The sequence below is a fragment of the Hemicordylus capensis genome, chromosome 2, assembly GCF_027244095.1.
Source record: "Hemicordylus capensis ecotype Gifberg chromosome 2, rHemCap1.1.pri, whole genome shotgun sequence".
Lineage (NCBI taxonomy): Eukaryota > Metazoa > Chordata > Lepidosauria > Squamata > Cordylidae > Hemicordylus > Hemicordylus capensis.
The window spans coordinates 119840084-119866945 of NC_069658.1; the positions used below are offsets into that span (position 1 = coordinate 119840084).

A 26862-nucleotide genomic window follows, 5' to 3' on the forward strand; every position below is an offset into this window, starting at 1 on the left:
GCGCTCTGCTGCTGAGGCGAGCTTTAGGAGAAGTGTTTTGAAGCAGGTGTTACAATAGCAGCTACAGCACCCTCCTCCATTGGGAGCTAGCTAAACACCCATTCTTATGGATCGCGATCCAGATAAACAGGTTGCTCACCTGTAACTATTGATCTGGTAGAGATCCGTTGACATCCATAAGACCCTCCCGAACCACCCCTCTGTAGTAGTGCTACGCTATGTCCGTATTTAACGTGCATGCTTTTCTCCTTCGATGATAAACTCACCTGATTCCGAATGATCGTTCTCCATGGTGGTTGTCCAAGAACTAAGAACAGGCACCTGGTCCGCCTTTAAATAGCACACTGAAGGCGTGAGGGCGGGGCTCGGTCGCCTTGACAAGCTGCAGCATTCTACCGCAAGGGTCCTGTAAAGGCACATTACCCGTTCTTATGGATGTCAACGGATTTCTACCAGATCAATAGTTACAGGTGAGCAACCTGTTTTTCCTCTTCCTTAATGTGCATAAACCTATATGTTTAAAGGTGGGTCCGGTTTGAGCTGATTACCTATTGTGGAAAAGGGTTTAGATCTGTACATTGATGGCTCTGTCCCTTAGATAACGAAAGAAAGATTACACCCATTCAGTAACAAAAGGCAGGGATGTCCCCCATTCAGAGCACTCAGGGTGGAGTGGAGGTATCGGGTATCTTCAGTTAAGATGGAGAACTGCATTTTGTCACACTTAGAAGTACGACTCAGACATTACTCTAAAGAACTACTGAATTTCTGTAGGACTTCCTCTGGTAAATTTAGTGAGAATGTCAAACTATATTTACAGTTCTTAGCATATATTTAACAGTCCTTAAACTGCTATGACCCCTAACATCAGGATATAAAATGAGTGAACTAAATAAAAATACATCTGTATGATACCAGCCTATGACCTGGGGGGTCTGGTTATCTTTAGTTGTGCACCAAGGAGTGGGATGTCAGGTTCCCTGCCACAGGGAAGGATATGCCAAGATTGTTCGTGTCATACAAATCCACTGATCTCGACATATTGTTACTGTGACTAGAAATAAGGCTTGCTCATATTGCTGGGGCTGCGGCAGCTCACAGCAACCTCAGGTGGTGCTTTATGTGTGAACCCGGCCATTGTGTTGATGAATCAGAATGGATATTTGCCTAGAAAAGCAAAAATATTATTTAATTTTGGTCAAAAGAGGCACCTTCCAAAGTGACCATTCTCTTTTTATTAAGGAAAGGGAGGGCAATTGACCATATTGCTCATTTATTATTTATTATAACATATTTTATAGCGCCCCAAATGCAAGTCTCTGGGCAGTTTACAACAAAAGAATAAAAACAAGTAAAAAGGTTAAAAAATTACAACAATTTAAAACTTAAAACAACATTAAAACTATTAAAAATCATCTGACCATCTACTGCTTTTTTCAGTGTAAATCACTGAGGACTCTTGTTGGAAAGCAATATACCAATAATAGTAGTATTAGTAGTAATGCGTAACTTGCAAAGGCCAAATACTTGGGAAAGTATTCTTGACTGAAAGTTAGGTACTGGAATGCTGGCTGCATTCAGATGTGACACCAAACTATAGAATGATATTTGAGCAGAAGCCGCCTCTGGCTTTTGCATTTTGTCCTCCTCTTCACACACAAGGGGAGTGGATTTTAAGCTTCTGATTGTGGTTAGCAGCAAACCATAGTTTACTGTTGTGTCTAAACCTGGAATGCAATGGTTTGCACAAATCATAGTTTGCCTGCAAACCAGGATCCCAAACCATAGTTTGATTCTGGTTTGAGAAATCATGATTCCCACAAGTCATAGTTTTCCAGGTTCGGATGCAAAAGCAAACTATGGTGTGCTGCTATCTGCAGTTGGAAGTTTGATTGCCTTTCCTTGTACAATGGGGATGGGGAGGAAGGAATGCATAAGTCCAAGGCCTGAGGCTGCTGCCTTAATGCCAACATTTGAATGCAGCCAAGTGTTTTCATGCAGCTATTTGTATCATTACTAGGTTTTCTACTTTTTTAAAAGTTATTTCAATTTATTAAACATGTGAAACTTTTACTCCGCGCTCTAAAACAAATTGTACAAGAAATCTGGGACACTTAAACAAGGGTAAAGATCATTCTAACCAACTAGAACCTCTTTTTAAACTACTTGGTCTATTGGGTTTCCAGTCTGAGAAAGACTAATGCCAATTTTGAAACCACATGTTTAAATTCATGAGCCGGGCATTTATATTGATTTTAAGTGTCAGCTTCCTCTAGGGATGGTGGATTATGTCTTGCATGGTCCACAACAGTAGGACTCAGCTTGGCAAAGACTGAATGAGCAATGCTATTCTGTCTTCCTATTTAGTTGAGGTTGGGTGTTAACATTATTTGCACAGACTGCTTCATATTCTTCCATTTACTGGAACAATATAATGACATGGCAGAATTTAAACACTTAATGATTTATTCCTGATCCTCTGATGGCAATATCAAATGAACTTGTTTGTATTAAATCATTTACCAATGCTCATTGATTATTCTGCCTATGGACAATCAATGCAACTTTGTCATTTATCAGCTGCTTTTTCAGTTAATCAAGACACAGCACTGTCATATAACCTGACTACCAGGTTATCACTGAATTAAACTATAGGGCTGTCCTACAGGATGTTAAGTATGTCTTCATAAAATGACGATTAATATTTTCATAGTGACTATATATTAGCATAGATTTTAAAATAATTGTTTTGTTTTTAGTTAGATCCCCCAGTTATCACTTAGTACTCTGGATAGAATAACACAATGTTGAGGTGTATAACCTTTGCCTCTAAGGTCAAATAATTGAGATTGTCTACAATTGATGAAAGTTTAATGTCCTGTTTCATTAAAAATTCTCAGAACATTGAACATAAGTCAACATTCCATGGAGAAGAAAGTATTACGCAGCTTGCATGTGTGCATATCTGCATATCGGAGCACAAAATATTGACATGATAATTGCAGTCAAGCCTGAGTGAACAGTGGCCTATGGGAATTCAGCTGGTGTTGTACCAACTGGATGGCTGCTCAGGACACAGTTTGAAATGCAAGGTGCAAGTTAGCACTTTATTCAGCACAGGCAGGCATCATTTAAAAATCCTTGGGGGAAACCCTGGTGATGTGCAGATGTTAAACCAGTCTGTTCTGAAGTGCTGATATTTTGAGCACTGTAAGAAACTTGTGCATTTTATATGAGAAGATGCTTTCAAAATTAAGAAAATATGTCGCTTAAAGTGTCCAGGTTAATACTTTAACCATAACGTCTGCAATATTCAGCAATGCATAAGGAGTAATCCATTTTCAGGCTTGTAAAAATCATAATAGATTTTAGTCATTCTGCTTACAAATCCAAGAAGCCAATTCATTTTCCTGAATTAAGCTTCTGTAGCAGACAAAGCAATATCTAGAGAAATATATAGTACAAAGCAAGGACATAATTGGCTAAGCAAATATTTAATTTTTATTTGAAACTGTGAGAGAAAAATGTTTGATCACTCATTCCTAAAATGTTAATTTTACTATGAACATAATTGACATTCAGGCAAATGATGATATTCCCATCATTTGTAAATTAGTTTCTAGATACTAAACAAAAACAAAACTAAAAAACACTACTCTACCTCCCCCCAAAAGCCCAGCACCGCTAAAAACCCACCATGTAAAAACTGAATTGGCAGAGTCAGTCTTTTCATTTTTTAAAATGCTTTTTAAGAGGGCATTAGACCCAAACAACTCTGAGCATAAGGAAAACAACTGCTGTGCTGCTTGGCAAGTGCTTGTGCAAGAGCCTGCGCAAGAGTGGATTGTGCAAGCAGAATAAACTTGGATTTATTTTCCCCTTTCTTTTGGTGTAGTGCTTGAATGCCAAATAAAACTGGAAGACCGTTTCTGTAGTTGGAGGGCACCTTTGGACCCAATCCCCTGTTTTTGAACTTACATTTTATTTCTCTCTGTGTGGCAATTTATAGTCCCTTGCGGTTTGATATTGTAGCAACAGGGCAATTGTATAATGTATATGGGTCTCATATGAGATGCAGTCATCCAAAGTTAAGTTTTTTAACTTAATATCCTTATTAATTTTAATAGAATAGAGTTAAGCTCAACGCTTAACTCGCCTCTTGACACCAGTGGGATTGCCCTGCTGCTTTACTGGGAATCAGACGTGCTTAACTTTGTTGGGTGTGTGTATTCTCTCACTTTGGTATATATGGACCATACACATATCAGAAGCAATACAATAATGTAATGCTTTAAAAATACCTATTAAGCATATGGGTTTTCATGCTCCTTTTCTACACTCAGCCATTCCAGTCCCTAGTTAGCTTCAGCAGCTAGAATTACTAGAGGGCCTGTCATGTAAAAGGAAACATTTTCAGAACACTGCAAGTTCATAGATATTTGTCCACTTAAATCTGTTGCTTAAAGGAATGATAATTCATATATATTAAAGGAATAATTAAATCTGTTAAAAATTTGTGACTTAAAGGAATGTTGATTTATCTAGAGTAGGGGTTGCCAACCATAGGTCTCCAGATTTTGATGGGCTATGACTCCCATAATCCTCAGCTGCAGTAGCCATAGAAACCAATGATTGCTAGAGGGCAATGTGATTTTCTCCGCACACATAATGGGTTCTCACCAGCTCCTGAGTGTTTTGAACCGCAACAGAAATTCCTTGTGTTGATTCACACACTGCTTTTGAGATCCTGGACAGATTTGAACAGTTTCTTGTAATGGCATGCAGTAATCTTGTACTTGCAGAGGCAAGGTTAAAAGCTTTACTATATACAGGAGAAACTCATTATTCGTGGGGGTTCCATTCTCCACTACTACTGCAGATCCAGAAACAGCAAATACTGAATAATTGGGGCAATGGAAATGTGAGGCTTAGGTTCCTGGAGGTTGGGAAAATGCCAAAAAAAGGGGTTAAATGGCCCTAGAAACGTCTGCACGTTTCTAGGGCCATTTAACCCCCTTTTTTTGGCATTTTTCCAACCTCCAGGAACCTAAGCCTCACATTTCCAGTGGAAATGGTAGGAAGTGGCCTACCATGCTCTGTGGGTTCCCCAGCTGCACAGCAATGCACCCCAAGAGTAATAATTGGCCAAAAATCGTGTTTGTGGGGGGCAGCCTTTTGTTTACAAGGAGCCATAAAATGGCTTCTGATCTCTGCCAAAGTTAAAATGGTGGCAGGAAATGACCTCAGAGGATATTTTTGGCCATCCCCGACCTGTGGATATGTGGGTTTAACCCTTTTTTGGTGCCCCCTAAGTATACCAAGGTTGAGTGCCCATCAACCATGTGAAACTGCAAGTGTTGTCTCTGCAATTAACGAATTCCTCATGTATGCATAAGAATTTGTGCATCCTTAAAGGGGATCACATGATTGTGGCCATCTATTTTTGTATATTATTTATTATTTATTTGATTTCTATACCACCCTTCCAAAAATGGCTCAGGGCAGTTTACACAGAGAAATAATAAAGATGGATCCCTGTCCGCAAAGGGCTCACAATCTAAAAGAAACATAAGATAGACACCAGCAACAGTCACTAGAGGTACTGTGCTGGGGGTGAATAGTGCCAGTTACTCTCCCCCTGCTAAATAAAGAGAATCACCATGTTAAAAAGTGCCTCTTTGCTAAATTATCAGGGGTATAAGTAAGTAATAATTACCATCTACTTACCCCTTGGGCGAAGGCAGGGTTAGAGACAGAATATTGTATTGTTCATATAAATTATGTTGTATTCTCCTACATATAAATCAGTCATCATGTACGAAAAAGAGGATTTGGCTCACAATGCATGTTATGAAGTTCAGTTAAATGAATAGCCCGAATATGATAGGGACTATTCAGCTTACAGCTTGAGAGTTCATCTAATAAAACATAGAAGAGTGCAGGCACTTGTGCTGTCATTTGGGTGTGTAATGTGCAACTTCTGATAATATCTACAGGACACTTGCAGGGTTTCTCCTCCAGGTTCATTTAAATGGTTAGACAGTGCCAGGAGTAGTTCAGAACTGCTGTGAGTGCAAAAATAGGTTTTCACATGTGGGGAAAAAACAATTAACAACTTCCTGCATAGAAATATAAATCCACATTATGAGAAAGCCAAATCTACAATAATGTGAAAGCTTCTGCAACTTCCCTCAGCAGTTGTATCTGCTTACCTTAGGTAAAATACATGAGATACCTGATCATGGATCAGTAGAGATTACCCACATCTGCCTGCATTTTTCTCCAGTTTTTTTATCTGTTAGGTTTAGAGTCCAGTGATTGGAAGTGGGGGCCGATATTTTCCACTACAACGTCTTTTGCTTTCCATTTTTAAACATGCATTGTGTCATAATACTTATTTGGTAACATAATGAATGGATACCATACCAGTCAAACTTTGTATATGTTGTTCTTAAGATCCAACTCAGTGTCCAGAATCCAGTGAGTCGCAACTTGTTGATGGAAAGGGCTTGTTTCCTGGATTTTTCTCCTGACGTTTCTCTGAGCTGATAAATGGCACTTTAAAGCCCACAAAATCTTTAGATTTGGGAAATCAGAATACTGAAGACAATGCTCTGAAGGCATAAGATACTGTTCTTGAGAAGGTTGTGCCTGGGATGTGAGCCTTTCTGAGCTTAATAGAGAGAAAGTGGCAGTTACATGCATTTCCTGAAGGGGAAGAAAATAAAAAAAATTCCAAAAATGTTTTCAATGCCCTAAATTGACTTGATCTGATTTAACATGTTTTGATTATTAATTTACCTATGTTTACATCATGCACGCATGGGGGGCGCGCACACACACACACACACACACAAAAATCTCCCCTTTGCATGATTGAACTTTCATTTGTGAAAGTTGTTCTTAAGATCCAACCTGCTGTCTGTAAACTTTTGCTACACTGATGTGTATATGTAGCATAATTTTTGTCAAGTTCTAGTCGTTTTATGGTATGAAAAAGTTAATTGATTGGCACTACAGATCTTTATTTATCCTTATTCCATAATTTCTCTTCAACACTGCTACTTTGCATATTTATTATAGGAAAGATAATATTTTATAAACTTCAGCAGTGGCCCTTTGAAAATACTTGCGGTTTTTTAGAAACTGCAGGCTCTGTTTTCACACCTCATTCATAGCTAAATGCTTCCTCGTCGTCTCCAATATTTCATTTTTGACAACTCATTAAAAATGGGCCAAATCCCAGAAAATATGATCCTGTCATGTTGTATAATATATAGCGTGGGCCATATGCAATAGAAAATTGTTTGTTAATGATTTAGAATAATTTCTCAGATTTTTTGGCTTTCAGTGGCTGGTGAAAACTGACTGTGAAAAATCCATGTGGTTAAATACAGCTCTGTTAAACATTTAAAATAGGCGGTACTCGTGGGAAAAGTGATTGGAGCTTAAAACTTGTACAAATTGACAGGCTCTCTTCACTCCATTTTTCATCCTAAAGAAGTCTGCAAATATTCTTAGCTCACATCATTATTGCTCATCAGTGGTTCTAATTAGCTAAACTGGAGTTTGTCTCAGTCATTGATCATCATCAACTCTTTGACAGTGCCTGAATATATTTTTTTTCCTCTTATTTGGGTGAACACTTTTTAATGTATTGTAGGCATGTACAGTGTATATTAATTGAATCAGCCATATTTTTTCTACTATGCCGTTTACCTTTATAAGCAAGCCTTAACTCACTTACCCCCTTTCCTCCCGTTTATCATACTTAAAGTGTAGCAATGGGTTCACTGATATGCTAGTAACTCGAAGCATACAGCAATATTACTTAGCTTTTCTTCTGGGAGCTTCCCTGTAATGAGTATTGGAAGTTATCCTGTGCCACCAGGAGGAGCTGGTGATAAAATTCTGTACCAGGTTTCAATTTATGCTTAGGCTTCTGCTCACATCTCCTGTATGCAAAAATTGTAGCACTTCAGGTGGTAGTTATGTATTTATACAGTTCTTGTGATGATTGAGGAACATTCATTGCTAGTGTGTGGTAGGTGTCTTTTCTTTGTAACCTGCAAAATTAATTCATATTTTGAAAAATCAGGTGTTAGGTTTGTGCAAATATAACTCCCCTGTGTTCAATAGAAGAGTACATATTTGTGACAGTGTTACCCTGTGGCTCCAATCCATACTAGGGGAGTTTCAAAATTAACATGTGAGGCAGTTTGGAGAACTCCCTGAGAAAAGGAATATAGACCAGATCAAAAGTCCATCTTGGACTATCATTCATTCTATATACATATCTACAAGGTTTTAAGCATGGGATTAACTACTACAAGATGTGGCAATTACATGATAGTCCATCTTGGACTATCATTCATTCTATATACATATCTACAAGGTTTTAAGCATGGGATTAACTACTACAAGATGTGGCAATTACATGTTTGGTTCTTTTAATGTGAATAGCAGCTGTGGAGGGACTGGAGGAGAAGCTCCCATTGGTGCCAATTGCTTTCCAGAGGCAAATAAGTGCCATGGGGTCCCCCCTCCCCCAGAATCAGGAAATAAGTGTTCCTAAAATAAGTATATGCTCAGCTTACTCATTAAAGTAAATGTAACTTAATAGAACTGAACTGTGTCATGCTATATGCAAGTTTTTGTCTCAATTAGCCTGCTTATGAAGAATCACCTTGCACATTTCAGAAGTAGGGATGTGCACAAGATGATCTTTGCCCTCTGTTCTGAGCTTGGAACGGAACGCAAATGCCTCAGAATGACGGTCAAGCTGTTTGTTCCAATGGAATGAACTCGGAACACTCAAAATATTCTGAATGACATTTTTGGATTCTAAAATAGCACTCTTCTGAGCTCTGTGCATGTGTGGCAGCCATTTGTGTGGTCAGCACCACTATGCAAATGGCTGCCATGTGTGCCCAGAGGCCAGAAGAGAACCATATTGGAGTCCAAAATGGCTCCTGGAACACTCGAAATGTTCTGACGGAACGGGGTCATTCTGTTCAGAGCTCAGAATAGGCCCTTCATTTGAAAGGTGTTCTGTTTCGAGCTCGGAACTCTGGGAATGGCCCATTTTGAGTCAGAACATTCTGCGATTGGATTGCATTGGATATATTTTGGGTTTTTAAAAATCTCTCTCTCTTTTTCCCCTTGTCCATGAGCGAGATACTCCCTGCATTCATCTAGTGCTTTTTTGTCCTTTTTACTAAAGTGATCCTTCTTTTTTTAGGTGGTACTTTTATCATATTGCTTTTTCAATAGTGTCGCTAGTTATCTTTAGTATTGACTAAATAGGTACCAAGTCAGGATTAGAAGTGTCATTTCATTTGTTTTCAATTAATGTAGAATGGTCTCTTTTTAAAACTTCCTCCTGCTGCCTGTAGATCTAACCATGTAGCATAAACATGGTTATTGCTGTTTACTTTGGAAAACAAGCTTTACCACTGCATAAAGTCATGAAGCTGGTAGAAGGTTTGGATGATCCATACGTGTTTCCCTGGAATAAAAGAAGGTCTCAATAATTTCCAAAAGCTCTGTGGACCAAAACTGCTAATTTTTGGATGGCCATAAAATGTGTTTGTATAAGACTTATTGCATATTGTTTGTAAATTATGTGTTGTGTAACCTTGCGTAAAGTTAATTTCATATTTAAAACAGCAAAGTCTAACTTCTCCTCTCCTCAGGAGAGGAGAGCTGGTCTTGTGGTAGCAAGCATGACTTGTCCCCATAGCTAAGCAGGGTCTACCCTGGTTGCATTTGAATGGGAGACTTGATGTGTGAGCACTGCAAGATATTCCCCTCAGGGGATGAAGCCGCTCTGGGAAGAGCAGAAGGTTTCAAGTTCCCTCCCTGGCTTCTCCAAGATAGGGCTGAGAGAGATTCCTGCCTGCAACCTTGGAGAAGCCACTGCCAGTCTGTGAAGACAATACTGAGCTAGATGGACCAATGGTCTGACTCAGTATACTGTATGGCAGTTTCCTATGTTCCTATGTTCTTCATCTTGGATTGGATTCTACCAACCAAGCTGGTCAACAGCTGGTGCCTTTCAGGTATACATCATGCTCATAACAACATAAGAAAAGTCTTGTTGGATGACGCCCAAGGTCTGCCTAGTCCAGTACCTTGTTTCCGAAAGTGGCCCACCAGATGCCTCTGGGAAACCAACAAGCAGGAGATGAGTCATGGCTCCTCTCCTGTTATTGCTATCCTGCTTCTGAATTTGGAGGTGGCCTATAGTCATCAAGGCTTTCCTGCTTCTGTGCTAGGTCAGGGAAGGTCTGACTTTGCAGGGTAAGGGATTGTCCATTTCTCTCCCAGCAAGAGGATAGTCCTGTCATCAGGAAATGGATAGGTTGAGCCTATTCACTAGACCAGACAGGTGGCGGTGGGCGAGTGGGGGAGGCAGGGTCCAACTTACCTTCCCTCAGACAATCTGGGAAATGCTGAGTTTGGCTCTCACTCCCAAATGATATGTAGTGCTCCAAGCAGCATTAGAGGGCGGGACACATTTTGTTTCACTGGGGTATACTGCCGTGAGACGGGTGCTCTAGGCACCTGTCTCTGTGTATGCTCAGGCTGCCTGCAGCCCTGTACCTGGGATGAAGGGTGCATTTGTGCCCTTTAATTCAGGTATAAGCCCAGATACAAAACCCGAGCTTGAGTGGGAGGCAGCACCGGGTTTGGGCTCAATCCTGGCACTGTACACAAGCAGCCCTATCCAGGCTGGGCTTTCCTAATCTGGGGCTGCTCATGTGCGTAGCCTTATTATCTCAGAAACTTCTGGGATATCACAGAGTGACTGTCAAACAAAAAACAGTCTCTCTGTATGCAAGTGACCCAAGGAATGGACTAGCTAAAATAAAAGAGGAGCCTAGTGCAGTTAATGGACCACCCTTTGGCATATTTTCAGATGATAAATGTGACAAATATTCACACCATTACCTGTGTCTGAATCCAAACTCCTGTGTATAATTGGATGTCTGATTTGTTCAAGAACTGTATGAGCAGAATAAATACCACTCTGCTCCCCCTGAAAAAATAAATAAACAAATCACCAGCAAATTTGATGAATGTTGCTGAGAAGCTGAACATTTGTTTTTCTCTTTCTGTTGCTATATTATTAACCTAGCTGAAGTTATGATACACAGGTTGGGGATTTTGCCACATCTGGAACTTGATTGAGAAGATATAACGTGAGAAATCTTTAGGGAACAGAACATCTTTGCCCCAAATACACCAGTTGTTGACAGTTTTAACACAGTATACCTTTTGAGTATACCAATGGGAAAATTGCAATGTTCCTCAATATGCTGCTCTATTATACCCTCAATATGAAACTGAGGCTTTTCTGATATCAACAGTGGTGGGGAGAAGTGGGGAGAGCTCATCAAAAATGTTTCATTTGAGAGATGCTCAGAGATGCAATATATCTAATCTTCGTATCTCAAGCACTGCTTCCTTTTGAATAAAGTTGTCTTAGTTGTTTGCAGATAAAATTTGCTGTCACTTGCCATATGTTCCATGATTAATTCTGCAAGGGCTGTCAGCCTCAGATAATTTAATTTCCCATGCTTTAAAATGACATTCATTATCAGGACGTGAAAAATTCAAATGATTAGCAGCAAATTATGACTAATAAGTGTCAATATATTTTTGTATGTTTTTTTTAGAGAAAAGCAGAAAGCTGAACTCAAGGACAGGAAGGTTTTAGAAATTTTACAAGTTAAAGACAGCAAAATACAAGCATTGGAACAGGTTAGTATTATGTTTAAATTGCAGTTGAAAAGAATGTTGTTGTAATTTTAGTTTCAATCATGTGGCTTGAATTTTGTTTCCCCATGTGTATAGAGTAAGGGTCAGGAACTGAAGAGCCCAGGGCCTAATCTGTACCCTGACAAGTACCAGTAGCTAATCCTCTCAGTTACCAGCCTAGAGGCAAGAGAGGATAGTGGAGGTACTGCCAGATGTGGCAACAGGATTTGTTGGCAATCAACTTCACTCTTCTTCCTCTCTTCAAAGTGTCCTCCTGTCAAACAATTGCTGACGAGGACTATAGATGCAAACGAAGCATAACTATGCAGGCCAGTAGCTTAATTGAGGGTGCATCGAGACCATTTTCCTTGCATTATGAGCCATTAATAATTTGCACAAGGAGTTGGCACAGTCTGCACTTCCATGTGATCTGTCACCTATAGTTCCTGCTTACCTTTTGATTATTATTTTTTTCCTTCACAAAAGCTTCTGTCTCAAATTGTCTTGCAATTTGGCTGCACGAAAGTCTCCCAATGTTGTCTTTCCTAGCCATTGTCATGCCCTTCCTCCTTCGGATAAGCAGATGCAGTTGGCCACCTCTAATACCTTTAGATACCAAAATAAAATACAAGGAATGTGCAGTCCTAAGGAAGAGGTGGCATTTTAAAATTTTATTTATTTGATTTATATACCATCCTTCCAAAAATGGCTCAGGGTGGTTTACATCAAAACAAAAACAATTAAAATCAATTAATTAAGATCAAAACTAAATTAAATAATTAACATCATTTCAACATTAAAATCATTAACCTTAAAATCATTTAAAACCAACATTAAAAATTTAAAACCATAAATCTAATTTAAAGCCTGGGTGAATAAATGCATCTTCAGTTGCCAGAGATGGGGAGGCTCTTATTTCAACAGGGAGCACATTCCACAGTCCAGGGGCAGCAACGGAGAAGGCCTGTCCCCGAGTAGCTGCCAAACGAGTTGGTGGCAACCGCAGGTGAACCTCTCCAGATGATCTTATATGCGATATGCATCAAGATTACAACAGAGATGGGAAGGGTTGCAATTGAAATGAAATGAGGTGACAGTGCTAGTGAAGAGAGAAGGAAGGAGATTACATTCCTTCCCCTCCACACCCTTACTCCAAGGAATTTGGGGCAGTATATATAGTTTTTTCTCTCCACCTGCAGTTTATTTTTACAACATTTTAAGTGAAGTAGGTTAGACTGAGAAACGTTGACTGGCCCAAGAAGTGAGCAGTGTGGCTGAATGAGGATTTCAGCTCAAGTCCCTGTGGTCCAACTCCAGCACTCTGTCCACTCTGTCCAATGAACTTGGACTTTTCAGTTAAGTATCTTCTGAAAATCACTCCACACAACACAGCACAGCCCTGAGTTTGCCAAGTGCACAGCTGATAAGATTGGATCTCCCTGACAGGTGGATCTCTGTGTTAAAAGTGTTTCCAAGTATTGTGTGTTTCATTCACATGCTATGTTTTGTGGTACACTTGTATTGTTATGTGAAGTATCCCTCAAAGATATTACTAACTTTGATCCCTCAGTCTGGATTGGTTGACTGTTGGCTCATATTAAAGCAGTGGTCTTCTTCAACTTGGTTTTGAATTGCCTACTTCTAGTAGTGTGCAATTGGGGATAGTTGTTTGGGGCCAATTTTTGGTTTGTTGCTTATTTGGATTTGCTTCAGAAGTAAATCTCAGTTCACTTCCAAGAATAAGTGCATAGGACTGCAGCCTTAGATTTATTTTTAAACAATTAGTAATTATGGTCTGTGCAAATCTGTATGTACTTAAACTCACAGTGGAAGTGAATGATACATTAAAACCTAATATATGTCTTTCTAAAAGCCCTTTCCCCCCCTCTATTCTTGACATTCAGTTTTCAGAAACACTGTTAATGCTGAATATAGCCACTTGGATGCAGCAGAGGATCTATTCAAAAATCATGAAAACTGGTCTTACTTTGATTTTCTCGTGCACTTATTCCAGACTTAAACTATGCCTAGCAAATCATCGAAAAGAGAATCCTCAGGATATTTTCAAACATTACATTTTTTAAATGTCCTCCGCAAAGAATATAGGTTAGCTCCTACTACGGTAGCCATGCAGCTAGTTGTCTGTTAACCATGTCAGTACAAGAAGGACTGTGCTTTATTTGTTATGCATAAAACAAGTGGTCATGGGTATACATAACTTAACCTTAGCCACTTTGGAAGCAGAAGTTTTGAAAAGCCAGCTGAATTTCATGAGATATATTCAGTTTGAAAAGTGTCACTTTTTAAAAATTACATTTTAATCCTGCCTCTCCTCAAATTGCTCCGGACAGTGCAAATGGTCCCCCTAATTTTATCCTCACAACCACCTTGTGGAGTAAGTTATGCAGGGAGATGGTGACTGGCCAAGGGTCACCTCATGAGCTTTGTGGCTGAGCAGAAATTGGACTGGGGTTTCCCTGTTCCAAGACCAATATTCTAGTCATTACACTACACTTTCTGTCGCTGCTTGTGTGAGTTGCTGCTGGGAAACCATGGCTTTATCTGAGGCTAAATGCAGCCTCTTCATGTCAGGTTTAGTGTGTGCCATTGTCTAACATACCGCCCACAAGTTCTGCTTGAACCACAGTTGTGTCACCCACATGATATGGAGGAAACCAAACCTTTCCTTTAAAAAGGTGTGGCTCCCACTCTAATGATTATGACAGTTTGAACCCACTGGCCATTGCTCAAAATAAAAAAAATATATCCACAGAAACTGGAGGTTACAGGAACAACAATAGTAGTTATACCAATACTTTCGCCTTTGTGAAATCTGTTTATAAGGTTGAATTTGCTTATAATGGGCTAATTTCCATTATTTTATTTATTTATTTATTTAATTGTTGAATTTATATACTGCCTTTCATTAAAAACAAAGTGATTCACATAGAAAAAATTAAAACAGAACTATAAAAATTACACAATTAAAATATTATAATTAGCATGGCATAATAGCATGTGGTTATTTCTGCTTTTGTTGGTTCGCAGTATAAACGCATGAGAGCTTTATGGAGCAATTTTGTGACCCAGCCAAGATGGCTGCCTCTATGCTGAAGCGAACACTGGTGTAGCTGGTTTGTATCATATACTTTCTCAGCAGCAACATTAAAAGCACACCTGAAGACGGAATGGATTGCTAGGATTTCCAAATTGGCAACCTGGAGAGACTGTGTTTGCCTTTAAAGGGGCTTGTGAGACATGAGGCAAATAAGAGGCCACATGTGCAGAGTGGATGCTGAGGGGATGAGAACTACTTTCCAAAGGTAGCAGTAATTCTGCTTCTACATTCCAAATTGGCCTTCACTGGGAAAAGACACGAAACACCATTGATTAGAGGATGATATGCAAATATTTTTTAAAGGACCTCCAACAATTTTTTAAAAAGTCTAACTCTAAATACTGTGATTTCTTGAAAAATTGCACCCCTGCCCCCACCCTTTAAAAGCGTTACTAGAGATGATGAAATCATTTTGCAAGAGTCCTCCATTATTTAAATAACAATTATTTAAATGTTGGTGGTTCACATTCTGTGCAGGGTAGTGGAGCTGGTTTAGTGTGTGCCATTGTCTAAAATACCGCCCACAATGTTGTGGAACAGGCTTGTTCTGCTGGAACTTAAAATTGTGCAATCGCACTGCATGATGGTGTGTCTATTGGAAACAATGGATGTGGCACCGCACAACTGCAATTTCACAATTTAAAATTGCAGTAGAATAGGGTTGTTCTGCAACACCATGGCTGGTGTGTAAAATTCTTGTAGCAATGCAGGCAGTGTTGAACCATCCACATTACCATGCACAGCATGTAAACCAGTATGTATTAAGAAACTATATCATTTTTGTTATAAGAAAATGGAGAAGATTGTAATCTCCTTTTTAGTTTGCCCTACAAGTTATATGCATAGTGATTTTTTTTAAAATCAGGTTTTAAAATTGTAATTACAAATAGGAAACACAAAACAAACCATGAGCAGCATCCAGGCTGATTTGCCGTGACTAAACATCCCTGGAACAAGTGAGTCATGGCTAATTTAAATATCATTGATTTCAATGGGCATTAGTCATGACTAATTTTATTCTGCTTGGTGCCCAATAAGTATAAAAAGGGATGGGAGGAGGAATGTAATGATACAGAGTGTCAGAACCATAAAAGTGTGTGGCTTCTGACTGGCCAGTGATCCACGACAGTCATAAAGATAGAGTTCTGTGCCTCCGTGGACCACTTTGGGTAAAATTTGTTTGCTTGAGATGCCGGCAACCGCCCATTGTGCGTGCTCCGCGCCCTCTTACATTGGCGGTGCCTTTGAAAGCTGCATGAGAGACCGCAAAGTAGCAGGTGCAGGTCTCTCCATCATTGCATCTTTATATTGGCTGTGGCTGCACCTGTTGAATTGCTGTATGTTAAGCCACTTTCAAATGCACAGAGTTCCTGCTAGAACAAAAAAGGTGGTGGTTGTATAGGAACTACACACCTTGTTGGGTTTTATCCACCAAGATAGATGCAAATAAGTTTTTTAAAAATCTGAACAAAAAATTATTTTTCAATAAAGTTTCAGGATTAAGATTCTCTTTTTAAAATAGCCTGGTTTAAAATAAAATCTAAGGATTCTGGCATCTTGAAGCTTTTCTGGATTAGAGATTACTACTGCTGGGCTCAAGCTACTTAGATTTTTGAAACTGTCCTTAGTTATAGAGAGTTTTTTTGATAAATATTCAGGTACCAATCAGAACTATTTGGTTTTAGGACTATAAGAAGCTGCCTTATACTGAGTCAGACTATAGGTCCATCTAGCTCAGTGTTGTCTACACAGATTGGCAGCAGGTGCTTTAAGGTTGCAGTCAGGAGTCTCTCTCAGCACTATCTTGGAGATGCCAGGGAGGAAACTTGAACATGCAGGTATTCTTCCCAGAGTGGCCCCATCCCCTAAGGATGGAGCATCTTACAGCACTCACCCCTGCTAACTTAGCAAAGAGGCGCCTTTTAACATGGTGATTTTCTTTATTTAGCAGGGGGAGAGTCACTGGCCCTATCCACCCCCAGCACAGTACCTCAGTACAGTGACTGTTGTTGGTGTCTATCTTATCGTTTTTTAGATTGTGAGTCCTTTGGGGACAGGGTTCCATCTTATTTGTTTGTTATTTCTCTGTGTAAACCACCCTGAGCTATTTTTGGAAGGGTTGTATAGAAATTAAATTAATAATAACAACAACAACAATAACAACAACAACAACAAGTAGATGAAACAGTGGACCACCTAATCACCTGTTGCAAAAAGATCGAACAGACTGACTACAAACAAAGGCATGACAGGGTAGCATGGATGATACACTGGAACATCTGCAAAAAATACAAGCTACCTGTAGCCAAAAATTGGTGGGACCATAAAATTGAAAAGGTTGAAGAAAATGAAGATGTAAAAATATTATGGGACTTCTGACTACAGACAAACATCTGCCACACAATACACCAGCTATAACTGTAGTTGAGAAGAAAGAAAAACAAGTCAAAATAATCGACATAACAATACCAGGGGATAGCAGAATAGAAGAAAAAGAAATAGAAAAAATCACCAAATACAAAGATCTACAAATTGAAATTGAAAGGCTGTGACAGAAAAAGACCCAAATAATCCCAGTGGTAATTGGTGCCCTAGGTGCAATTCCAAAACAACTTGAAGAGCACCTCAACACCATAGGGGCCACAGAAATCACCATCAGCCAATTACAAAAAGCAGCTTTACTGGAAAGAGCCTATATTCTGCGACGATATCTATAACAACAGCAACAACATTGACAATAAAATTCTGGCATCCCAGGTCCTTGGGAAGGACTCGGTGTCTGGATAAAACAAACCAGTCAATAACACCTGTCTGACTGTGTAAACAAGAGGAGATGATGATGATGATGATGATGATGATGATGATGATGTTAATTAACCCCTCGAGTGAGGCACTACCTTGGCGTGGTTGTGGGGCTTGTGTGCTCTGAGGAAGGTGAGAGCTATGCCAGAGGTCCAACCATACTGGACAGGTCTCACCAGAGGAGCCAGACAAAGAGTGCCTTTCCCATCAACAATATGGTGAGACGTAACTTTAATAAATCTGTTCCGGATCGGTCATCGCCTGGGTCAACAAGGACTGTGCCAGGTGCTGGAGTCCCTGGAAATCTGGTGGCAAGTGGGTTACAGGACTCAGGATCTTCAGTTGAGCAACCAGGGCTGGAGACTGCAAGGTTACTGGAAGAAACGTCGCTTAACTGGAAAAATATACAAAAAATGCCAACTAGAAGAGGTTATATAAAAAGAATGTACCTAATTTGTAAAGAGAAACATCCAGTTACAGAAATAACAGAACAAAGGCTAGCAGACCAGAGAAGATTCATAATAAGAATATTCATAATTCACAGAAGTTCAGCTGGAAGAACTTCAAAGAGCAACACAAGCTCAAGATATGGAAGAAGAATTACAGGTGCTGGAGGTGTTGGAAATTGAGGATGCCACTGTGGCTGAACTGTTTCAAAATCAAAACCATGCAACCTCCCCTTTGCCTTCACCTCAAAAACCTGAATGCCATTTAACAGAGAAGCAACAAGAACTAAAGCAAAAAATAACTGAGCACATGAACTAAACAACCACCAGGGTTCGACTTCCAACTCTAAAAACAGTTGCCAAAAAACAATTTGTTCAGGCATAAAAAGATGTCAATGCTGAACTTGCAGAAATAACCAATAATTTGCAAGAAACAAACCAACTAATGTACAGTACAGCAACAGTAACAACACAAGAGCTCGGATATAAGATCAGTGGTCCTGTAAAAAAAGAAAGTAGTACTTCACCTAAATGGAAGATTAGATTTGAAAATAAAATTGCCAGGCTTAGATCAGATACTAGTGAATTGAAAGATATGAAAGACAAGAAGCTGAAGAATGAAAACACCAAACAGTATCTGATCCAAAAATACCACCTAGATTCAAGGAAAATTAGAGAAGTCCTGGAAATAATAAAGCAGCAAATAACAGCAGTGACAAAGAAGATTAGCAGATACAAAGCCAGAATTACACAACACAGGCAATTCCAATCGAATCAGAGACGTTTCTACCAAAGCACAGAAGGAGAAACTACAAGAAACGTAGAAACACCAAATAAAGAAGAAACAGTGCAATTCTGGGGGAAATTATGGGACAATCCAATAGACTATAATAAAAAAGCAGGCTGGGTGAAAGAGGTCAAAAAACGTAACCAACAAATGCAAGATCTAATAATAACACCAGAATTAATAAGTGAAAGAGCAAAGAAAATTAAAAATTGGACTGCTCCAGGTGATGATGAACTGCATGGCTTTTGGCTTAAACACCTAACAAGCCTTCATAAGCAACTATCAAAACAGTTCAATCACATTTTGCAAGGAAGTGATATTGAACAATGGCTAACAACTGGGAAAACTCATCTCATCATGAAAGACCCAGCAAAAGGTGCAGTTCCAAGTAATTATAGACTGATAACCTGCCTGCCAACCATGTTCAAATTATTAACTGGAATAATGGCAGATGAGGTAATGCAACACTTATTAACTAACAAACAGCTTCCAGTTGAACAGAAAGGAAATTGCCCGGACACTAGAGGCACAAAAGACCAGCTGCTGATTAACAAAATGATTTTAGAAAATTGCAAGAGAAGAAAAACAAATCTAAGTGTTGCATGGATTGACTACAAGAAAGCCTTTGATTCATTGCCTCACACATGGATACTAAAATGTTTAGAAACAACTGGTGTCAGCAAAAACATTCAGATATTTATTTAAAAAAGCAATGAGCATGTGGAGTACACAGTTAACAATCAATGGCGGGACACTTGGACAGGTTAGCATTAGAAGAGGCATTTTCCAAGGGGACTCACTATCCTCTCTGTTGTTTGTAATCGCCATGACTCCACTTTCACAAATACTAAACAAAACAGGCCTGGGATACCAAACATCTAAAACATCAAGTAAAATCAATCATCTGCTGTACATGGACGATCTGAAGTTGTATGGAAAGTCCCAGTCAGAAATCGAATCACTGCTAAACACTCTATGTATATTCAGTAGTGATATAGCAATGGAGTTTGGACTAGACAAGTGTGCTGCATTAATAATGAACAGAGGGAAAATAAGAAAAACAGAAGGAATAGAACTGCCCAATGGAAGCAAGATCAAGAACCTGGAAGAGAAAGAACCTTACAAATACTTGGGCATTGTCCAGGCTGATAACATCGCACACATTGAAGTTAAAAGAAAAATGGGAAGAAAATCAGGAGAGTTAGAAAAATCCTCAAGCCATAAACACCTGGGCTATACCTGTTATCAGATACACTGCAGGAATAATAGACTGGACCCAGGCAGAGCTACAGATGCTGGATCATAAGACCAGGAAAATCATGACCATCAATCATGCTCTGCACCCCCGCAGTGGTGTCGATAGGCTATACCTCCCTCGCAGCTCAGGTGGAAGAGGAATGCTGCAAGTCCATCAAACAGTAGAGGAGGAGAAAAGAGGCCTTGAAGAATATATAAAGGATAGTGAAGAAGATGCACTTCAAATGATCAATAATGAGAAACTATTCAACACCAATGAAACAAAGCAGGCCTACAAGAAAGAACAAGTCAAGAACCGAGCAGAAAAATGGAAAAATAAGCCACTGCATGGTCAATATTTGCACAATATAAGTGGAAAATCAGACATCAGCAAGACCGGGCTATGGCTTAAGAATGGCAACTTGAAGAAAGAAACAGAGGGTTTAATACTGGCTGCACAAGAACAGGCACTAAGAACAAATGCAATAAGAGCAAAAGTCGAAAAATCCACCACAAACAGCAAGTGCCGCCTTTGTAAAGAAGCAGATGAAACAGTGGACCACCTAATCAGCTGTTGTAAAAAGATCACACAGACTGATTACAAACAAAGGCATGACAAGGTAGCAGGGATGATACACTGGAACATCTGCAAAAAATACAAGCTACCTGTAGCCAAAGATTGGTGGGACCATAAAATTGAAAAGGTTGAAGAAAATGAAGATGTAAAAATATTATGGAACTTCTGACTACAAACAGACAAAGATCTGCCACACACTACACCAGATATAACCAGTTGAGAAGAAAGAAAAACAAGTCAAAATAATCGACATAGCAATACCAGGGGATAGCAGAATAGACGAAAAAGAAATAGAAAAAAATCACCAAATACAAAGATCTACAAATTGAAATTGAAAGGCTGTGGCAGAAAAAGACCAAAATAATCCCAGTGGTAATTGGCGCCCTGGGTGCAGTTCCAAAAGACCTTGAAGAGCACCTCAACACCATAGGGGCCACAGAAATCACTATCAGCCAATTACAAAAAGCAGCTTTACTGGGAACAGCCTATATTCTGCGATGATATCTATAACAATTGACAATAAAATTCTGGCATCCCAGGTCCTTGGGAAGGACTCGATGTCTGGATAAAACAAACCAGTCAATAACACCTGTCTGACTGTGTAAACAAGAAATAATAATAATAAAAATATAGTCTCCCATTCAAATGTAAACCTGGATGGACCCAGTTTAGCAAAGGGAGAGTTCATGCAGCTCTCTTCCCCTTTTACATGAGGTTCCTAAAAGCGGGATGGAGACAGTGGGTTGAAGTACAGGGAACATATTTGTTAATCTTGAATACAAGAATAAATACACTCTTGAATAAATGTGCGTGTTATTCTAGGCACTGCTGTGTTTGCTGCAAAAGATCCAAACACAACTACTTTTCTGGAGGATGCAATCACTTAAAATGTTCTTAAAACTGAATTTATGACTTTCTTCTTAAATAAATTTTAAGAATATTCCGATCATTAAGAGTGAGACATTTTCCAAGAAAAATCTATGGGAAAACCATCTTCATATGTCATCATACAGCACAACAGATCATGTACAGGAGGACCTTGGTATTTGTATGTGTTCTGTTCCGCAGTTGTACCACGGATATGGAAACTGTGACTATCAAGGCATTAAAGTCAATGTATTCGTTGGGTTAGGTTCCTGGTCAACCAAAAATGCATCAAAATTACCTAAATTAGACTGATTTTTGGGGGGAAACATGGTTGGGGGAGCTTCTTACCATGCTTTGCTTCTCCTCCCCAAGTTGCATTGAGTCCCTGGAATGCCCTAAAATTGGCTGAAAATCGCCGTGTTGTTGTTGTTTTTTTTTAGACGGGAGCCATTTTGTGGCCCCGAACAAAATGGTGGCCAGAAATGATCTCCACTGTCATGGAGTGGCCATCTCCAGCCTGCAGATATGTGAGGTTGATGTGTTTTTTCCCCTTTTCCCTGTGTGTCTGCCAAGCTGGTTGTCTTTTTCCCATCCGCAGATATGAGAATCCTCAGATAATGAGGTTCTACTGTACTTGATAGTATAGCTGGATATGCGGGGTGAGGGACTAACAAGTCACCACAGATGTCAGACCCTGATTTGTCTGTATGATCTTTTACTCCTTTTTAATACCTAGTGACTCCCTGATCCTTTCAGTTGGCTCAGTCAGTGGATGACATCCTGACTAATTGTGTGTGTGCTGCAAAGGCGCAACGGAAGCCCAGGTGCAACTCCCCCATTCCCCCAGATGCGTGCTGTTGCAGAATAACCATTAGTGTTCCAAACACTTTCTTGCATTCTGGAAGGGCTCTGCAAGATCAGAAGCAATGTGTTTCTGATCTTGCAGAGCCCTTCTAGAGAGCAGGGAGCTCTTGGAACTCTAATGGTTCTTGTGCAACAGTGCGCATACAGGGGAAATGAGAGAGTTGCGCAGGGGCTTCTGACACTTCCCCACATTCCCTCGAATCACATGTTCTTCATTAGTTGGGATGTCAGCAGATTAATTATAAATATATGTCTGTACCTACCAATCACTGAACTGGTGTGCACATTCATTTAGGAGGTATCTAAATGAAAGCTCCTAAATTTTGTACACCGCCTAGAGATTTTTATACTAGGTAGTATATAAATTCAATCAATCATAAATAATTAATAAATAAAAAATTGGCCTCTAAATATTTATCTAAATTTATTTTCTTGGTGATTTAAATAAATTCATTCTCTTTTCTCATTGGTCACTCTTGGGGGCAATGCTAATGGTCTGCATGGCACAGGCTGATGGTATCTGTGGGACAACGGTTGTCTTTACGTGCTAAGTGGCCACCAGTTGCCAATAGAAGAGTGAGACATCCATGAAGATAGTAATGTCTAAAGGGCTAGCAGCTGAAACAGATCATTCCTGTAACCAGGAGATCATTAACAATTATTGAATGAGTAATTGGGAGAGGGTGCTACTACTTAGGTGCTTTTCCATTCCACCTGCCTTACCTAGCTTTCCACCTGACTATATTCTGGTGGACTATAACATGATAATTGAGATGATATCCAGTGTAGGGTATAGCAGTGGAACTCTGTCTGCAATTTGTTTTGTCAACTGCATATGACCTGGCTCTGATTTTGCAAGGAAAAATGATGCATGCACATTTGGCCAGCAGTGGAAATAGACAGGCAGAGTACAGTACCTGTTGTTCATCAGCCACCACCATCATGAAGAACTATAGCTCAGTTGTAGAGCACATGCTTTGCTTGCAGGAAGTCCCAAGTTAAATCTTTGACTTCACCAGGTAGGACTGGAAATCCTGAGGAGTCACTGCCAGACAGCATCATCCATCCATCCATCCATCCATCCATCCATCCATCCATCCATCCATCCATCCATCTATCTAAGTTGTTAGAGTTGGGGAGGCTTTTACTTCAGCAGGGAGCACATTCCAGAGCCTCGGACAGGAAGAGAGAAGGCCCGTCCCTGTATGGCCAGCAGATGAGCCAGGGGCAGACAGGCTAGTGGTAGATGAGCCTCTCTGGGTGATCTCAGTGGGGCTCATGGTGAAGAATATGTTCTCTTAAATACCCAGGGCCTAAGTGGTTTAAGGTTTATAGGTTATAACCAGCATTTTGTATTTTCCCAGAAACTTATCGGCAGCCAGTGTCGCTCTTTTTGTATAGGAGTAATATGGTCTCTTCGCAATGACCCAGAGACCAACATGGCTGCTGCATTCTGTACCAACTGCAGTTTCTGGACTAGGTACAAAGGCAGCCCCACATAGAGTGCATTGCAGTAATCAAGTCTGGAGGTTACCAGCAAATGTATCACTGTTCTGAGGTTGTTTCATTGGCCTAGACAGACCAATGGTCTGACTTCTTAAGGTATGTTTATGTTCCTTTGCAGTCCGTTGCCTTCACTAATGCATGAAAGGAGCTTTTGTGCAGATGAAGATGAATGTCCAAAAGCACATGATTGATGGAATAACCTGTCTCTGTTTTCTTTGACTTGTTAACTTCTAGTTGCACTAATCAGCCTCTCTCATAGGCATACTACAGGGAATTAACTTATTTTGGGCCCCACTGCTGCTGCTTCTGCTGCTATTGTTGTTTCATTTATTTTATTATTTTATTTTAATATTAATTCTGTCCTTCGCCCAACAGAAAACAATGTTGTTGAATATCTTGCATCAGCAGGCATGTTGATGCAAGTAAAACTATGTTACAGATGCACAGGTCAAAATGTTAAAAGAAAAACGGTGTATGTTTTGTGGTCTCTGAATTTTTGGGGGGCGTGTATACTACATGCTAACCAGTTCACTGGAGGTCATGGCATAGTTGAAGTGAATGCTAATCTGCATCACGTATACTGAAAACAGCTGGAAATTAGCAATGTCTTAGACAGAATCTAGTAGGGATGTGCCCAAACTCCAGTTCGAAATGCAGTTTGAGCACTTTTGTTAAATTTAAAAGGGGACATTAAGAAAAAGGAGATCTTTGCCGCCCTTTCCATCTTTCTGCTCGGGCGGCACTGGTCCCCAAAAGCCCCAAGCTCAATCAGCACGCACATGGCGTCCACGCATGCTCTCCTTTCCCTTAAGCCTGCCTGCACCTGCTCTCCTTTTTCTTAAAGTCCCCTTTTTAATTTCACTAAAAGTGCTTGAACCATGCTTTGAATCGTGGTTCAGGGACATTCCTAGAATCTAGAATGCCTTGATTTAAATCGTATTTCTGTGAAGAGAAGCACATTTTCTCAGGCCTTCCCATTGCCTTTCCTTCTGTAGCAGAAAAGATCTTTGGTTTTCAGGTAAGAATACTTGGCTCAGATGCTTAGGCTTTAGTCAGAGGTGGGGGTACCCATTGAGTGTACCCTAGATTTAGGTTTACTTCATTCTTTGTTGGTTTTAAATAGCCATGTTCGTTGCACCAAAAAGAACAGTTGTGGCACCTTAATAATTAACCAGTTTATTGTGGCCTTCATGTTTTATGCCAGAGTCTACTTTAGATGGATGAAATTGTCCCTTGTGTGAGGGTTCTCCCTGAGAACAGAGAGAAGTTTGTTTTTTTACTAAGTGAGGCAAAAAGGTCAAGCGGTTCATGAGAAAGTGGTACGTGCCACAGTACCTTGCAGAATAGTCCAGTCCAGTGACTACAAGATCCTATCGGTGTCAGTGAACCATTCTTGACTAACAGCTATTGGTGATGAATATGCATCACAAGGTCAGTATACTTAAAAGGGGGTAATTGTTTTCTGTAAGGGTCTAGTATTCTGAGGATTTGTTAATAAGAACATAAGAAGAGCCTTGCTGGATCAGGCCCAAGGCCTGTTTCATCCAGCAACTGTTTCCCACAGTAGCCCACTAGATGCCTCTGGAAAACCCACAACCAAGAGATGAAAGCATGCCCCATTTCCTGCCATTGCTTCCCTGCAACTGGTATTTGGAGACGTCTTCCCTTTCAACCTGGAGGTAGCCTGTAGGCATCAAGACCAGTAGCCACTGATAGACTTATCCTCCAAGACTTTGTTTAAGCCCACTTAATGCCATCCAGGCTGATGGGCATCACCACATCACATGGTAGAGAATTTCTATACATTAAGTTCAACAGTTCTGTAAGTTAGTTTCGGATTATGGCCCTCAGAAATGTGAGTTGCTGCAGAAGAAGAAAATATGTTTTAGATTGCAGAGCAGGGGAGGTACATAGGAACGTCAGAATGTAGGAAGCTGTCTTCTACTGAATCACCATTAGTCCATCTAATTCAGTATTGTCTACACTGACTGACAGTGGCTCTCCAAGGTTTCAGGCAGGAGCCTTTTTTTAGCCCTACCTGGAGATGGCAGCAGCTGAATGTGGGACCTTCTGAATACAAACAGTAAATGCTCTACCACTGAGCTAGCTATAGAGGAGACTAAAGGGTTATTCACATGGGCATGCAAAAATGGGCTAACCTTTTTGCACATGCATGTGAATCGCTGGGATCGGGCCTGATTCTGGCGCCCCATGGCAGCAAACCTGCCTACGAAGCCTCCCTTTTAAACAGGTTTAGGCAAGTGAATGCTTTCCTAACCCTGTTTATTTGATCATGTGTCAGCAGCTGCGGTTGGAAAACCTGGAGGGGGGGGTCCCCATTATTGGAGCTCCGGGGGTCAGGGCAACACGGGACAGCATGTCCATCACCCTGACCATTGGAACTACCGACAGGAGCCAGTGCTCGTCTGGGCAGGCGATCCACTTACCCAGGGACAGCAGGACAATAGTCTGTGGGGAGGTACGTGCTTTTGGGCTTCTTCCCCGCAAAACGAGCTCAAAGTATACTTTGTGCTTTTTTAAAAACATGCAGATTCTGTGCCAGTAAAAGGTGAATACACCTTTGTACCTGTACCTGTATTACATAAATTTGTGTGAATTATTTTCATAATTTATTTTGTAGTTTTTACTGTGTTACATAATTTTCCTACTAATTACAGGGAGTTATGTAAGGAATCCTACTCCTAACCACTGAAGACCCTATTCAGCCACCTCTCTGTTCCTGCAAATATAAAAACTAAGTTTTTCCTTCTGGAGTTTCCTTGTGGGGGCTGCAAAGTTGGGAAACTTCAAGAGGAGGAGATGATTAGGAATTTCTTTGTGGAGGCAGGAGGAGATGTATGGGTGACGAAGTAGCTATTCAGGTGGATGTTCAAGA

At 40.1% G+C, this 26862-nt stretch overlaps 1 protein-coding gene across 2 annotated transcripts in view; it reads left to right on the top strand.

Annotated features, from left to right (window-relative positions):
• Window positions 1-26862, top strand: part of CNTLN (centlein) — a 351601-nt gene that overhangs the window by 40370 nt on the left and 284369 nt on the right. For both annotated transcript variants that reach the window (XM_053300359.1, XM_053300360.1), the window contains exon 3: window positions 11682-11766. In XM_053300359.1, coding sequence (XP_053156334.1) covers window positions 11682-11766 — 85 coding nt within the window. The remainder of the gene's footprint in view (window positions 1-11681; window positions 11767-26862) is intronic.